Consider the following 17,855-nt stretch of genomic DNA (forward strand, 5'->3'; position numbering starts at 1 on the left):
AGCTTTAGTACAATTACACTTATAAAAAAAAAGCCAATTATTTAATTTGGCATACAACATGTATTTATAAAATAATTTTTACTATTTTTCTCAAAAAGTGGGTCCTTCGCAAAGAGAACATAATATTTGGCATCAAAAAATTTAAAAACCCTGGTGTAGAATGATTAACAACGTATCTTTATATAACACATTGCAAAGTTATACATATTATGGTTCTAACATGAAAAAGAATTATGTTTTATGACCACCCACATGCTTAATGAGTAGAAATTAATTGTTTAGAGATTTATTCAAGGAAGGTTGGTTAATGATTAGCTCCTCCACTGAATCAATTCCTTGATTCCAGAATGTGTATGGAAATTCCACTGAGGATGCAGCTCCAACCTCTCCCTGTGGAAGAACCATATGAAAGAACTGTAATTACATGCAAATTAAGGGTTTAAAGGGCTGCTTTAAAATGGCAACTTAAAAAAACACTAAAGAGCCTTTTAAAATCCATATCGACATCACAATGAAAACATCACATTTTGAGCATGACAAAATTGTGTAAATTCAAACCATCATACCAACCATGTGGAAGAATATTCCATTAACTATCTAGAAGAAGTAGAAAAAACTACCTTTATATTCAAAGAAATAAGCCCAATTTAAAAGCATGTATCCACCTATTCTCCTCTGTATGTCAGCAAGGACAGCTCGACAGGCTTCATTAAAATTTGTCCCCTGGTAGCAGAGAACAATAACAAAAATTTGAGACATATCTAATTTGTCTAAAGGACTAACATTGAGCTAATGATTTAATGAGATTTTCAATAACTCTTTTCAATCTATATAACATTAGACCACCTCTGTTGTCAAAAACTCTCATGTAAATATGGATTTCCCAGATCCACAAAGTAGCCTATGCAAAATAAATTGTACTACTGTGTAAGAACTTTTTTTTTTTTTTAAACAACTAGCACAAATTAAACATTCACCTCATTTACATCTGATGCAAGTAATCCACTCTTATGTATCAACAAGTGATGAAATATTATTACAGGAATATTCCGGATTCAGTACAAATTAAGCTCATAAGGCCGCATTTGTGGCATAATTATTGATAACCACAAACAGGTTACAGTGAGGCACTTACAATGGAAGTAAATGGGGCCTATTTTTGGAGGGTTTAAACAGAAATGTGAAGCTTATAATTTCATAAAATCACTTACATTAATTCTTCTGTTAAAACCCATGTATTATCTGAGCTGTAAAGTTGATTCAATCATTTTTACAGTCATTTTAGGGTTTGTTGACATTACATCGTCATGGCAACGAAATTGTAAAATTGGCTATAATTTTACACAGAAATTATTAGCGAGTGATTTTATCACACTAAAATCATTTTAACACACATATTGTTTACGTCTTGTGGCTATACTTTTGAAGAAGTGAGTATTTAAATGTTTACGGATTGGCCCCATTCACTTCCATTGTAAGTGTCTCACTGTAACAAAGATTTTTCTTTTTTTAAAGAAAAAGGGGCAAGTCAAAATAACTTTTTGTGGTAATCAGTATTATGCCACAAAAAGTGCTTAACTTGGAATATTCCTTTAAGAGATAAAAATAAATAAAACAATTTAATATAAAACTAAACATTTATACAAGGGAATATTTTAATTTATACTGAACAAAATTAATTAGATACTTGTCTCATCAGTTGGACAACATGAAAGCTTGGGCAGAAGCACATGATTTTGTCACCATCACCTGTAGCTACAGACAGAAAGAAAATACACTTTAAAGGTATATATTACAAGTTACAAGTGCAAGTCCTCATGTTTGTAATTACAGTAACTGAGCAAAGGCACATAAAAGGCAACATATTTGGAGAAACACAAGCTAGGATTCAATGTCAACAAAACAGTCAGAAGCAGCACAATTACCTACCTGCAGCAGCACCCACCTAAAAATACAGAGAATATGTTTATAAAAAATTTTTTTATTATACTTTCACAAATAAATTAAATTTGGGTAATTAAAATGTGTTATAATAAAAGACAAAAGAGCTGAATGGTCCAAAAATTGTGAAAAGCTGAACATCTAGTCTAGGCACTTCTACCCCAAATGGGTCTAAAAGCCTGCAAAGTTTACCAAATGAGCTATTACTACTACTACACTACCCTAAAACCAAATGGATCTTGGGGAACATAATCAGTGACTACATATTTGTAAAAGTGATATTGACAGAAGTGTACAAAAAGTAATAGTTCATCCACTCTAACATGTATTTCTTAATATGTTTCTTATAATCCAGGTATTTGGGTCACTTGAACAAATCAAAAGACAGAAAACTAACTTTTAACATGCTTATTAAAATAAAAATAATATTTGGAGCCCTAAGTGGTAAAGCACTTACTATATGGTCAGCATAAATACCACAGCCTAGAAGTGGAGAATCTCCCACTTGCCCTGGTGATTTGAAGGGACCTCCTGATGTGGAAACTCCTAAACAATGTATGTAAATGCAGACAAAAATAAATGTTTTTCGTTAACAGAGTTTGTCTAAACTTCTAAAGTCTACTGGGACTTTGAACATGCTGAGTGTAGAACCTGTATGCTATAAACATCAAGAAAAATAAAATTATATCAAGGAATTGATTGTATGATATGAACACAGATGAATATACGTACTTCATCAGCACAATAATTTTTTTTCTTCTGAAAAGTAAAGATGATTTCAGAGGAAATAATGAAAAAAAAAAAAAAAAAGATGTCCTTGTTATGTGACCACTTAGATCAAGAGCTATAAGGCCTACAAGGAAAAAAGAAATCATAATTCTGCTGGAACTTGGTTAAAACAAAAATAAAAATGATTTCATCATTTACTCACCCTCATGCCATCACAGATGTGTTTGACTTTCTTTCTTCTGCAGAACACAAACAAATATTTTGAAAGAATATTTCAGCTCTGTAGGTCCATACAATGCAAGTGAATAGTGACCAAAACTTTGAAGCTCTAAAAAGCACATAAATGAAACATAAAAGTAATCAATTAGACTCCAGTGGTTGTCTTCTGAAGCAATCCAATCAGTTTTGGGTGAGAACACACTAAAATATGATTTTATTTTTATTTATTTTTTTTTAACTATAAATCTTGACATCAGCAATCTCCTTGGCAATCATTATTTCAAGCTCGATTTCACTTCCTAGCACTATCTAGTGCTCTGCACATGCATTAAGCACAAGGAAGATTAGATCTCTAATTAGATCTCTTCAGAAGTCATGGATTAAACCACTGGAGCCATTTGGATTACTTTTATGTTGCCTTTATGTGCTTTTTGGAGTTCAAAGATTTGGTCACCTTTCACTTGCATTGTGAGGACCAACAGAGCTGAAATATTCTTCTAAAAATCATTGTTTGTGATCTGCAGAAAAAAGAAAGTCATACACATCTGGGATGGCATGAGGGTGAGTAAATGATGAGAGAATTTGTTGGTGAGCTATCCCTTTAACAACTATAAAGATAACACAACTTACAGTATATTATGAACCCAACCCTTGAGAACAATGGTAAACATTTTTATTCTTAATATAATCAATAAAGATATTGCAATTTGTGCACTAATAATTTATTGTAAGGTGCTTAGTAATTAAAACAGGGTTTAATTTTTTATAAGGTATTGTATTGATCAGAAACATTGATTTCAATTAGTTGGTAAATGTCTTGGCCTTACTTGGCTTAATCATGTGAAACAAGTAGATGTTTTTTCTGACTTTATTTTTCTCTTCAGAGAGACAGCTTTCACATATTAGTCTCTTACCTATTGTATCATGCCCACCACAAACATTTTTATTCTTATCAAGAAAGTCCTTTTGGAACAAAAAAACAGCACAGAAAAATGTGTTGTTAAATGGATCAGTCAACAATCTATCTTTTCTCTGTAATGTTTGAAATAATGGTCAATAAACATCAACTGCTTCAAGTGTAATTGACAGTGTGTTAATACCCAGGAAGCAGCAGCTGTATGGTCAGAGAGCATGTTGTCATTGGGCTCAGACGTAAAGCCTAGTTCCTGAGCAAAGGCCTCTGCTCCCTTTCCAACAAGCAAGCTGTGAGGATTCCTGTCCATAACCCTGTGAGCTGCACGACATGGCTGTGCTTTACTAGCAATGAAAATACAAGTATGCAAAATGTTCTGGGTTATTAGTACTACTCAACAAGGGAACAGGAAAAACAAAAGTCAACTGATTTTGTTGTTTTGTCGAGGCTCTTGTTATGTTTGTCAGTTTTAAGCAGTGCATTGCTGTTTTTCATTGGAGTCATTTTGTAACGTAAAAAAATAAATATAAAGACTCATAGCTTTTTACCCTTGAATTGTAGCCACTGCCCCAAATATTCCAGGCACAACTTCCATAATAGCAAGATCACATTCAACCACTCCCTTGAAATTTGGATATCCTCCTCTGCCAACAATGTACCATCCCCTTTCTACATAATCTTCAACCTCTGAGAAAACATATATCTTATTCTCAATCAGAAAAAAACCCATAGATGCCTTGTTGGTGTTAAATTATTAGGGATGCACCGATACAAAAAATGTTGGCCGCTAATTCAGTGCGATCAATTATATCAAAAATAATGCGGTAAAAAAAATAAAAATATGCAATTACTCATGTCCCCAGTTCATAACAAGGAAGATTCCTGAGCAATTCATGCTTGAAGTACCACCAGTTTTCTACAGGGGGCAGTAAGCGAAACTTCAGCTGTATAGGCAACACGCAGCTAATACAGACTACAGAGAACAAACCAAACTTTTAGCAGACACAACACGAGGACACATTCTTGCATTCAAAACACAGCAAATTCAAACTTATGGATCTCAAGAAGTGTTTTTATAAGTATTAAACTATGTTTAACTTGACACAGTGACCTAAACATTTTAAGTTTATGACGCAACACAACCAAAGTGAGACGCTCCAGAAGCGTCCGTCTGATGCAGGTGTACATTGACAGGTCCTTAAACAAGCCCTCATAATAAATCTTGGACTGACTGACAAATTTAATTGCAAAATCAATTGCTGTCAACAATAGGCCAGTGATTAGCTTATGTTCAATAATATGAAAATAAAAAATACATTGGATTCTAAAGCCACTCGTTGTGCATCAATGCTTAACTCCTCTGCCACAATAATGTAATGCATTTCAATTATCTGAATATTTTAATTATCTCAATTTTCATAATATATACACATACAATATATATATATATATATATATATATATATATATATATATATATATATATATATATATATATATATGCATGTATGTGTGCGATTAATTAATCGGCACACCATGTAATTAAATCAATTAAACATTTTTATTGATTGACAGCCCTAATTTTAATCAAAAACTATAAGCCGATAATGTTACAGATACCGATAATTTTGCAATTTATTTTGTCCTCAGATCACTGTTTTAATTAGGAATGCTTAAATCATTTACAAAGAGGTACAAAGGCTAACAATAAATAATTTCCATTGAATATGGATTGGATCTGTTGAACTCATGACAGGCCAAAATCTTAAAGAGAACCACAATGAAAGATAAATACAAGATATATATATATATATATATATATATATATATATATATATATATATATATATATATATATATATATATATATTGTAAATATTTGATTGATATGAAAAATGTTATTTTGTACTTTTGTGCACTTCTGTTTTTGCTGTTTAAAATGCAGCCTTTTAAAGTTTAGTAATTGCACAGCCATACTGCGATTTCAATCTTAAGTCACTTAATCATGCACCATTAATGGATATCATACCAGTGTCTCAGTTGTCAAAGTCTGCTGTTTCAATCGTATTGGATGGTTTCCTTCATCATGTATCCTATAGGTAAGTGCCACATTCACAACTGCCACGTCCGTTTATAGTGTTTTTTCTGCATTAATGTGAGAATGAGAAAGAATACAAATTAAACATGACATGTTCTTAGGAGTGCCAACCCTTCTAGATATTGTGGCTTTTATTATTTCTGGATTTTGCATATGAATTCACAGAGTTTTTACAAAGTGCGTTAACAATTCATTATAAATCAACCATCGGTTTTTCATATTGGCATTGTCAGGCGTATTACCGATATGCCAGTGGTTTTAATTTTCGAAATAATTGGCCAATAAATATTGGCAGCCGATAACATCTGTGCATCCCTAATTATGACATAAAATAGTTATAAAATGAATTATAAAATGTCAGAATATGGGGGAAAACAAAAGAATAAGGAAACAAGAAAGTTTAAATTAGCCGTTAATTTTAAACGAGCAAAATATAACAGTGACATCAAGCGTTTAAAATGGGTACTGCAGCCCAAATTCAAAATATTGGAGATAGTTGTCTCCCCCGCCCCCTCCTCGCCAGACTCGAAGCTCACGGGGGTTGCCAGGTTGAGAACACGCAACAGGAAAGAGCAAACCGTCAATGCCAAGCGACGAGCCTTACACTGTAAGTTGATCAGCTAATGTATACCTTTGCAAATATAAACCAGCTCGTGTGGGTTTTTTATAACTCTGTCAAGGTTAGTTAGATGTTTTGCTGGGTTCCATGTCTGCAGTGCGCTGTGTTTGCCCGCTAACTTGTTTCAGATTTGGCAACCCGGGGTGTCGAAATACTGTTGGGAAATGGGCAGTGGGCGGGATCACACAGGCCAAAACAGAAATTCCAAAGTAGAATATACTGGCTGAAGCATTATTTTCTGAGAAGCCAGTATTTCAACATTATAGCATGTTTCCTAAAGCTCTGATAACATATTATGATAATTGTATGCTTTAGTACAGTAAATATATTACATATTGCACCTTTAAGTCAGCAGGTTAATTCTCACAACCAACAACAACAAACATTTTGATAAAGATCACTTTTGTGCATGAAGTTATGCGAGCACGTGACCGCGAAACCATGATGCACCGGAAGCGCGTATTAAAAGCGGCGGAAGTTATTGTGACTCTCATGTTTTGCGCGCTCCCTGCGCTCTTGGAACTATTGCACTCAGACTCGCCACCTGAACCAACTCGGGCAGACCCAAAGTACCGGTTTGCTTGGCCATTTTTCATACACATCCAGACTACACCGTTTAAAGAAAGAGAATCTTTAAATATGACGTATGGACTTTAGGTTTAGACTGTAACCGAGAAATTAGCGGCGCATGTCTGTTAGCACACTAGCCACGCAAGTCGTACAGATATGAGTTATCAACACCAGTATAAATAATAATTGAGACATGTATAGTTACTAAATTGTTTAACTATGCATGTGTTCGTAGGAACACTGACTAGTGTCTTCTGCTGCATGTGTGGGCTTCAGTGACATAGACAGCAGCGCTGCTGTTTGATCAACTACGTGCAGTCGCTGCTTTCACATTGTTTTGTTCGTGTAAATTGTGCTGTTATGGGGTTTTGTAGGATTTAGTGTTGATTTAAACCTCACTGCAACGAATAACATTTTAAACGTATACTGACTGTAAATCTCTATCGATCATGTAATTTCTCAGGAGTATTGCTGTGCTGTTGTGTCCAATAATTTTTTTTTAATAAGTCTTTTCTTTATTTCAGAATAGGTATTTTCAATTGAAAGCTGTTGGACATTGGATTTAAGCATTTGCGCTTGTCCTGGAATCCGTGATAAGTTGTTTTGCTTCATAACTTGACAGTATGGAACAGAACAACAGTCTGCCCCCTTTCCCTCAAGGCCTGGCATCTCCACAGGTGAGTATGTAGTGATGAGTAGTGATACTGAAACATACACAGTTTTCAGATGTTTATTAATTGCAAATTGACTACAATTTGACAGAGATTGGAAAAGTGAGATGTGTCAGAGTAATGCAAAATGTAGCTCACCTGTTATCAAAATCATGTGTACATGAAGTTCACTGTCACATTGTCTGGTCTCAAATCAAAGGGAGCCATGACGCCTGGCATGCCCATTTTCAGTCCTATGATGCCATATGGCACAGGCCTCACACCACAGCCAGTGCAGAACACAAACAGCTTGTCGCTCCTGGAGGAGCAGCAGAGGCAGCAGCAGCAGCAACAACAACAACAACAACAACAACAACAACAACAACAGGCAGCCTCACAACAGCAGGGTGGGATGGTGGGAGGTTCAGGTCAGACACCCCAGCTCTACCACTCACAGGCTGTCTCCACGACAACAGCACTGCCAGGCAACACACCACTTTACAACACACCTCTTACACCTATGACCCCCGTCACTCCTGCCACACCGGCCTCCGAAAGTTCTGGCATCGTTCCCCAATTACAGTGAGTTCTGTAATGATCACTGCAGTTTGCATGGCTCACTTCACAACAGTACTTTGAAAAAAAAACATTGCTAATTAGCTTTTGTATGAAAGAATAGTTGTCTTATTTTAGCTGTACAAAATGTCAGAGATGTAAGCGCCAATAACATGACCGCCATGTTTAATTTAATGTTCAAATACCATTAAATGCTTTAAATTGCTTTTATTTTTTATATTTAAGGAATATTGTTTCCACTGTAAACTTGGGGTGCAAACTTGACTTGAAGACAATAGCACTACGAGCCAGAAATGCTGAATATAATCCAAAGGTAAGGCTAGTTCTTTATATACAACTGGGACTGTACATTTTACCTGACATTTTTAATATCGGTTACCCTATGTTGGGCTAGTTCTTCACAAATTCATTGAAACAAATGTGGGATGTCTTATTTGGCCAAAAAGTCGATTTAACACACATGCATAATTGTTTGTTTCAGCGTTTTGCTGCTGTCATCATGAGAATACGAGAACCCAGAACAACAGCTCTCATCTTCAGCTCAGGAAAGATGGTGTGCACCGGAGCGAAAAGGTAAGAATGCCATCTGCCATTCTCTTCCTCTCACACAAACTCGTAGAAAAAACAGCAGTATGTGAGTTTGTCTTTCTCGTGTGTACTTCTTTTTTGCAGTGAGGAACAGTCTCGCTTGGCAGCCCGAAAATATGCCAGAGTGGTGCAGAAGTTGGGTTTCCCTGCCAAATTCTTAGACTTTAAAATTCAGAACATGGTAGGCAGCTGTGATGTCAAGTTTCCCATCCGGTTAGAGGGTCTGGTGCTTACACACCAACAGTTTAGCAGGTTTGTTTTTTTTGTTTTTTGTTTTAAGCTAGTGCAACGTTTAAGATTAAAAGTTAAGACAAAGGTTTTAAGTATATTTTAGATTAAGGGCTCATTATTGTACTACCACTAATGCTAGGGGTGGGTGAAATGACCAAAATCTTATATCACGATACGAGTTATTTTATACCACGATTACGATATATATCACAATATAGTAAATGTTTTCTGGAAAATCAGTACAGATTGGTTTATATATTAACCATATTGTAATGCCTATTTTTGGAACTCCAGTCAGTGAATTAAATACTTTATAAATTAAAACTACTTCCTCTCTATTTGGAACAAGGCAATGTCTAAGTAAATAAATAACAATAAATCAACTTGTTTTAAAAAATCAACCTTACCAAAATGCTAAATAAAACAGTCACATTTCAGTTTAAAATGTTGTTGACCAATATTATTATTATAAACTTAGCTCAAACTTAAGATCTTCTCAAAGCAATGCAACAAAGAAAATAAAACGCGTAAAAAAATACCCAACCAAAATAAACACTTCTTAAAATAAGTATCAAATATCAGTTGCTAAATAAATAAATGAGCTCTCCTATCGTTGGAGCACAAATAACAGGAAGCCTGCTGGACTGTGCACGTGAAACATTTGCGTGTCAGATGAGAAGAATATTTAGTGCTTTTAAAGTGCCAAACGTGCGACGAATGTCATTGAATTTGCTTGTGCAGCCGCCGGAAAAACTCTGTCCATGTTTCTTCAATTCTCTTGGTCTCATGTGAAGCTCTGCCCACTGATAGATACTGTAAGTGTACTCTGCGCACATGGATATTTGCATATCGTGATATACACAATATAGCAAAATCTATTGATTGACACTACAGTAGAACACTGCCACGATATATATCGTCATATCGTACAGCCCTAATTAATGCTAATACTGCTTATCAACAGTGTTGGGTGTAATCTGATTAAGTAATTACTGTAATTTTCTAGTCAAAAAGTAGTACAATACATTTTAAATTATTGTAATCAGATTACAGGTACTGATTTTCAAATTACTTTACTTTTAAGTACATCTCTTGGGTTACACACATTTATAAAATAATATTATTTATGTAGAAACCATTTTAAACTTTCATTTGTACGTCTGTTTGTGACAACTGAAGGGGCAACAACAGTGAAAGAGGAAATATAGACATCATTTTGAAATCGAGCGGGAAAAACAAACTATTCTGTGAAAATTGTTTTAGAAAGTAACTTAAAAGCAAAGTACACTGCCTGGCCAAAAAAAAAAAAAAAAAAAGAAAAGTTGCTGTTTGGATTTAAATTAGAAGATACTTAAGAGCCCATGATTGGATCATTATTGCATTGATTAATATGTTTCAGCTGGCAACAATTCTTTTAACCCCAATTGATGCAATGTGTAGCATCTCATTTCTTAAACAACCATGTCGGAAGACACATCTTGTGGTCGTGGAAAAGATGTCACTGTGTTTCAGAAGGGGCAAATTATTGGCCTGCATCAAGCAAAGAAAATAAAGAGATTGCTGAAATCACTGAAATTGGGTTAAGAACTAATCCAAAGTATTATTAAAACCTGGAAGTTTTGTGGTGAACCATTACAGAATGATCGTAAAAAATCAACAGTAGAACTCACGGCTATGTTTAATAGTGAAAGAGCATTTCCACGCACAATGTGACGAGAATTTACAGTATTGGGATTAAACAGCTGTGTGGCCACAAGAAAGCCACTTGATAGAGAGGCTAATCTGAAAAAACAACTTCAATTTACTAGGGAGCATAAAGATTGGACTGTGGAACAATAAAAAGGTCATGTGGTCTGATGAGTCCAGATTTACCGTTCCAAAGCGATGGGCACGTCAGGGTAAGAAGGGAAGCACATGAAGCAATGCACCCGTCATGCATAGTGCCCACTGTACAAGCCTCTGGAGGCAGTGTTATGATCTGGGGTTGCTTCGATTGGTCAGGTCTAGGCTCAGCAACGTTATGCAGCAATAAAATGAAGTCAGCTGACTACCTGAATGTACTGAATGACAAGGTTATCCCATCAATGGATTTTTTCTTCCCTGACGGCATGGGCATATTCCAGGACAACAATGTCAAGATTCATCGGGCTCAAATTGTAAAAGAGTGGTTCAGGGAGCATGAGGAATCATTTTCACACATGAGTTGGCCACCACAGAGTCGTGACCTTTACCTCATTGAAAGTCTTTTGGATGTGCTGGAGAAGACTTTATGGAGTGGTTCGACTCTCCTGTCATCAATACAAGATCTCAGCCAAAAATTAATACAACTGGACTGAAATAAACGTTGTGACATTACATAAAGTTGTCAAAAATGCCACGACGAATGTGCGCCTTAAGCTAAAGGCCCAACGAAATAGGGAATGCAACTTTTTTTTTTTTGGCCATGCGGTGTAATTTGTAATGTGATTACTTTCCCTGTTGAGTAATCGGTAAAGTAATTCAAGTAATAAGTAATTTGTAGTGGATTACTACTAACACTATCAACTATATTTGCAACTGTAATTTACTCAGAAACTAAATCCCATGTGTGGCATAAAAAATACTGTAACTGTATATTGAATACTGTGGTTGTTGAAAAACTAAAATGTTGCTTTTTCCCCAGCTATGAACCGGAGTTATTTCCCGGATTAATCTACAGAATGATCAAACCCAGAATTGTCCTTTTAATATTTGTTTCAGGCAAAGTTGTACTCACAGGTAAGTTCATTGTTTTATTTTAAATGCCACAAAAATTACCTTGCAATTCTAAGGGATGCTTTTTGAGCATTATTGAGGTGGGTTTTTTTTTTTTTAGGTGCAAAGGTTAGAGGAGAAATATATGAAGCATTTGAGAACATATACCCCATTTTAAAAGGATTCAGGAAGACAACATAATCCCTGTGCAGTGCACCATTCTGTATTCACTGGTGAAGTAATTACTGAGCCCACCGGAATGTCTGGATTGGTCTACACAGTTTAATTTGATTTTTCTAAGTCTGTAAATATGAAGGACTACTTTTCTTCACTCAGAAATGTATCAGATTTAAGGATAACTGCTTTTATTTCACCTTTTAAAAAGATTTTCACCTTCTATTTGGTTCAAATACCAGCTGATACGGTTTTATCCATGTCTGAACATTTTAATGGTTTGCATTCTTTTATTATTTTATGATGTTAAATCTGTTCATACATTTTACACATTCCCTTTGAACAAGTTTTATGTATTACTGATTGTCTGTGTGAACTGCTCACTAGTTAGTGGAATTTATTCTGGGGCAAGTCATGCCAACATTGCCCAGTGCAGGAACAATGTCTTTTATTTGGGGGACAAATTATTTTTATTTTTTTCAAAAAGATTTGCAAACAGTAAACTAACAATTTAATTATCAAAGTTGTCATATGGATTTGACCTAAAGTTACTATTTTCAAATTGGATCTGTTACAAATTTGGCAGATCTTTCCCATTTTTATCATATGAAATACTGTAGGTCTTCCACCTAGCCCCATGTAAAGCACTGACATAATTTAATATTTTCCTCGATGTAGCCAGTTCTCTTTGCAATTGGATGCAAATAAATATTTCCTAACAAGTTTCTGCTTATTGCACTGTATGTCTCGAAGGCTGTCTACATGATTCCTTTTTTCTATACATTAAAGGGGATGCAATTTTCAATGTTAAAATACTTTTTCTTATGCCAAATTAATATACAGAGCCAACTGAAGATTGGTTCATAGGTGCTATCAAATCATCTGTTTGAGCAGCCTGAGCAGCAACACTGGCTCAACTAAAGGTGCAAGTTTGGGGTGGTATTGATTTGTCCAACTTATGGGCCTTTGAGGGGAGTTTTTGAGACACATGTTTGAACAGAGACATGATTTTTGTAATTCCGTTTGACTGTCGTGGAGCATATTGATAGTATATTAGTTGATAAATATGCAAAGCCTATTTATGAGGTAGAAGAGGAGATTCTGAAAATTCTCATACATTTTTAGTAGTCAAATGATATTTCTCATGACAGAAAGGACTTGAAATGCATTAGACCAGGCCGGTGTAGCAGCATTTCAAAAAGTGCTATTAATTTTGATTTTGTTTCAAAAGTACTTTAAGTATACTGAAACTTGTCTGATCCATTAGTACTATGGAATATCGTCTCGATTGTTACCTTATAGATTACAGGCTTATTTCAATGTGAGAACATAGTCATGTCTACAGGTGCATCTCAATAAATTAGAATGTTGTGGAAAAGTTCATTTATTTCAGTAATTCAACTCAAATTGTGAAACTCGTGTATTAAATAAATTCAATGCACACAGACTGAAGTAGTTTAAGTCTTTGGTTCTTTTAATTGTGATGATTTTGGCTCACATTTAACAAAAACCCACCAATTCACTATCTCAAAAAATTAGAATATGGTGACATGCCAATCAGCTAGTCAACTCAAAACACCTGCAAAGGTTTCCTGAGCCTTCAAAATGGTCTCTCAGTTTGGTTCACTAGGCAACACAATCATGGGGAAGACTGCTGATCTGACAGTTGTCCAGAAGACAATCATTGACACCCTTCACAAGGAGGGTAAGCCACAAACTTTCATCACCAAAGAAGCTGGCTGTTCACAGAGTGCTGTTAACAAAGTTGAGTGGAAGGATAAAGTGTGGAAGATGCACAACCAACCGAGAGAACCGCAGCCTTATGAGGATTGTCAAGAAAAATAGATTCAAGAATTTGGGTGAACTTCACAAGGAATGGACTGAGGCTGGGGTCAAGGCATCAAGAGCCACCACACACAGACATGTCAAGGAATTTGGCTACAGTTGTCGTATTCCTCTTGTTAAGCCACTCCTGAACCACAGACAACGTCAGAGGTGTCTTACCTGGGCTAAGGAGAAGAAGAACTGGACTGTTGCCCAGTGGTCCAAAGTCCTCTTTTCAGATGAGAGCAAGTTTTGTATTTCATTTGGAAACCAAGGTCCTAGAGTCTGGAGGAAGGGTGGAGAAGCTCATAGCCCAAGTTGCTTGAAGTCCAGTGTTAAGTTTCCACAGTCTGTGATGATTTGGGGTGCAATGTCATCTGCTGGTGTTGGTCCATTGTGTTTTTTGAAAACCAAAGTCACTGCACCCGTTTACCAAGAAATTTTGGAGCACTTCATGCTTCCTTCTGCTGACCAGCTTTTTAAAGATGCTGATTTCATTTTCCAGCAGGATTTGGCACCTGCCCACACTGCCAAAAGCACCAAAAGTTGGTTAAATGACACCAATGGTGTTGGTGTGCTTGACTGGCCAGCAAACTCACCAGACCTGATATTGTCAAGAAGAAAATGAGAAACAAGAGACCAAAAAATGCAGATGAGCTGAAGGCCACTGTCAAAGAAACCTGGGCTTCCATACCACCTCAGCAGTGCCACAAACTGATCACCTCCATGCCACGCCGAATTGAGGCAGTAATTAAAGCAAAAGGAGCCCCTACCAAGTATTGAGTACATATACAGTAAATTAACATACTTTCCAGAAGGCCAACAATTCACTAAAAATGTTTTTTTAATTGGTCTTATGATGTATTCTAATTTGTTGAGATAGTGAATTGGTGGGTGTTTGTTAAATGTGAGCTAAAATCATCACAATTAAAAGAACCAAAGACTTAAACTACTTCAGTCTGTGTGCATTGAATTTATTTAATACACGAGTTTCACAATTTGAGTTGAATTACTGAAATAAATGAACTTTTCCATGACATTCTAATTTACTGAGATGCACCTGTATACTTCATTTAAACGACAGTATTTGCAACAGGTTTGTTAATACTTTATAATTTAATGCCAGTAAGGGAAACAATGCCTTTAACACATCAAATCACTAAAGTTCCCATATAATACAAAAGTGCTTTTTTTTATACATATCCTATTTTGCCAAATAGTCCATAATGACTCATTTTCATTAACTCAGTGTAATTCTACACTGCTTGATCTGCTGAAAAGTCTTGTTTCCAAATAAACTCAGCAGAATATTTGTTGCCTTGGTCACAGCTATCAGCACATGTGTAGATGGCCACTGTCCCCCAGTCTATGCTGGCATCTGTTCTATCCACTTTGAGGTGATTAAGCAACTGAGGCATGATCTGAAAGATGCAGTGACAAACAGTATAATGCATTAGTTTAATGGTATGACATGGAGAAACACTAGTAGAGAGCATATCAGTGAATCTTTTGATTTCATTTAAAAAAAAAATCAAATCTTAAATCACGGAGTGCCACATTTATGCATGATAGTGTGCTTTACCTGAAATTCAAAGACACGTTTAGCACCACATGGACATTTTGGAACATCCTCCACGTGTGGCACATGTTCAGATGACACCCAAAGAGGAGTCCCTCCTTTACAATACCGCAAAACCTTAATAATCACAAAGGTTTAACAATATATCAGACATAAGCCATTTGTAGCCTTTGCTCTTACTCGATTACAGGAAATGCTATATGACATATCTGACCGCAATAAAATACGTCTAAAGAACAGCAGTAGTTTATGTTAAAGGGGTAGTTCACTCAAAAATTAAAATTCTCTCATCATTTACTCACCCTCATGCCATCCCAGATGTGTATGGCTTCCTTCTGCAGAACAAAGATTTCTTTAGAGGAATATCTCAGCTCTGTAGGGCCATAAAATCAAGTGAAAGTTGGCCAGAACTTTGAAGGTACAAAAAGCACAAAGGCAGCATAAAAGTAATCCATAGGACTCCAGTTGTTAAATCCATGTCTTCAGGAAGTGATATATATGTGTGGGTGAGAAACAAATAAAAATGTAAGTCCTTTATAATATAAATTATCCTCTCTGCCCAGTATATGCATAAAAAATATGAATCGTCAAAAACAAAAGAATGTGAAACTGGAGATTTATAAAAATAAATTTTTATAAAAAAAAGGACTTAAATATTGATCTGTTTCTCACCCACAACTATCATATTGCTTCTGAAGATATGGATTAAACCACTTGAGTCTTAATGGATTACTTTTATGCTGCCATTATGTGATTTTTGAGCTTCAAAGTTCTGGCCACCATTCACTTGCATTGTATCGAGACAGATATCCTACAGAGCTGAAATATTCTTCAATAAATATCCGTTTGTTTTCTGCAGACGAAAGAAAATCAAACATCTGGGATGGCATAATGATGAGAAAATGATGAGAACTTTCATTTTTGGGTGAACTATCCCTTTAATACAGCTCACCTGTTGTGGCTCATGATAAATGCGCTCCTTAAACTTCTGAAAAACTTTTGATTCCTGTGTTTCATGGAAAGCCATACTCTCTAGCTCACTTTCTTCCAAACCTGTGAGGGTAAATTAATATTGTGAATGACAAGTCTGTCAAAATGTTAAGCTGTGTAACATCTTTCCTGAAATGTATACCATTATTTAAGCATGCCATGCTCTCCTGATCCAGACTGTGTGATTCATGGGCTTTCTCTTTTGCTGGAAGCTCTTCTGGTTCAGTAACCAGCTCCCACTCAGGAAACAAAAATGAATTGTGCTCCTCTGAGTTTTGAGAAACTGTATAAATATGTAGAAAACACAGATATGGATTAAATATTAAATCAGTATTTTCCTGTTGTGTTTATTACAATAAAATAAGATCTGGTCATTACTGGTTGTTTGCTGGGCAGGATCTTGTGTAAAGTAATGCACTGCCACAAAGTGTCGTATTTATCTTTGGGTATATCTGCATTCACTCACCCTCATTTGCACATTCCTTCTTGTGACGGTGTTTCCAGTCAATGGTCTGATGCTCTTTGCAGCAATATGTGACAGAGTGACAACGAGAGCAGGCTTTCTGTCCAAGACAACCACACAGCCTGCACAATTTGAGCCCAGTGACCAGAACCTGATGATCTTCCACAAGGTGCACTGGCTTCTCATCAGGAGGATCAAAGGGGTAAAAGTCATTTTTCCTTGGCAGCTGACATCTGAACACTGGGGATAGGGATAGTAAAGAAAACAAGGCTTTATACAAGTGTTCTGGAGATACTTGTTTATTGAGGTTTAGATTGAAACTAAATCAATTATAGAAAAGGTGAGAGAAGACACCCAAATTAAGTCTTTAATGAAAGAGTACAAACACTAAAATATAATGATCAGAATATTAAATATGACTAGTCATTATACAGATACACTGTTAACAGTTAGAAAATATAGTAGGATGTGCTCAACATAATATGTTGACTGACTATGGATTACCTTTAAAACACTTGTTGTCATTTCCAGTAAAACAGGCTGGTGTCTTGCAGCAGAACACAAACAGTGTTCTGTGAAAACATCGATCAGATCCAGTAATTGGTGCATACACCTGCAGAAGAAACACTGTTGGCAGTTTGCATTTCTCACACAGTAACTCAGAAACACTTGGCAAATCCACCTGGCTCAACCACGCGGGTCTCCCTCCGACTTTACTTGGAAACTGATTACTAAGGAGCTGCCATGATTCTGCCTCCTCTACGAAGCCCAACACGACTTCAAGTTTTGCTTCAGACTCCTTGACTATATTAGCAGCCATAGCTCAAACTACTTTGACATGTACAAAGCAAAAGGATTCAGACTCGTGTGCGGGTGAGTGTTCATCTGAGATAGGGGCTCGGGTTAAACAAGAGCTGCGAAGAGAGTTCCACTTAAAAAGCACAGTGAGAGCAGTATT

General features: G+C 35.9%; 3 protein-coding genes and 1 pseudogene across 5 annotated transcripts in view; 1 reads left to right on the plus strand and 3 right to left on the minus strand.

Moving 5' to 3' along the window:
• The window catches only part of LOC127411817 (SERTA domain-containing protein 2-like), a 346,503-nt gene that overhangs the window by 147,746 nt on the left and 180,902 nt on the right, over nucleotides 1–17,855 (minus strand). The window lies entirely within an intron of this gene.
• Nucleotides 271–4,532, minus strand: LOC127411709 (N(4)-(beta-N-acetylglucosaminyl)-L-asparaginase-like; annotated as a pseudogene).
• On the plus strand, nucleotides 6,940–13,488 carry LOC127411823 (TATA-box-binding protein-like). 3 transcript variants are annotated; one of them, XM_051647634.1, is made up of 8 exons: nucleotides 6,940–7,088; nucleotides 7,614–7,766; nucleotides 7,960–8,321; nucleotides 8,541–8,628; nucleotides 8,797–8,888; nucleotides 8,988–9,155; nucleotides 11,797–11,891; nucleotides 11,989–13,488. In XM_051647634.1, exons 2-8 carry the CDS (start codon nucleotides 7,713–7,715, stop codon nucleotides 12,066–12,068), a joined length of 939 nt encoding a protein of 312 aa, XP_051503594.1. In that variant the 5' UTR covers nucleotides 6,940–7,088; nucleotides 7,614–7,712; the 3' UTR covers nucleotides 12,069–13,488. The 3 variants fall into 3 exon arrangements, with proteins under 3 accessions (XP_051503594.1, XP_051503595.1, XP_051503596.1); XM_051647635.1 differs by having other exon boundaries at nucleotides 6,982–7,094; XM_051647636.1 differs by having other exon boundaries at nucleotides 6,998–7,088; nucleotides 7,619–7,766.
• pdcd2 (programmed cell death 2) lies at nucleotides 14,833–17,836 on the minus strand. The gene is made up of 6 exons (XM_051647629.1): nucleotides 17,402–17,836; nucleotides 16,901–17,137; nucleotides 16,577–16,717; nucleotides 16,397–16,497; nucleotides 15,448–15,561; nucleotides 14,833–15,286 (listed from the first exon to the last, which is right to left on the minus strand). Exons 1-6 carry the CDS (start codon nucleotides 17,715–17,717, stop codon nucleotides 15,122–15,124), a joined length of 1,074 nt encoding a protein of 357 aa, XP_051503589.1. The 5' UTR covers nucleotides 17,718–17,836; the 3' UTR covers nucleotides 14,833–15,121.

Source organism: Myxocyprinus asiaticus, chromosome 21 (genome assembly GCF_019703515.2).
Source record: "Myxocyprinus asiaticus isolate MX2 ecotype Aquarium Trade chromosome 21, UBuf_Myxa_2, whole genome shotgun sequence".
Lineage (NCBI taxonomy): Eukaryota > Metazoa > Chordata > Actinopteri > Cypriniformes > Catostomidae > Myxocyprinus > Myxocyprinus asiaticus.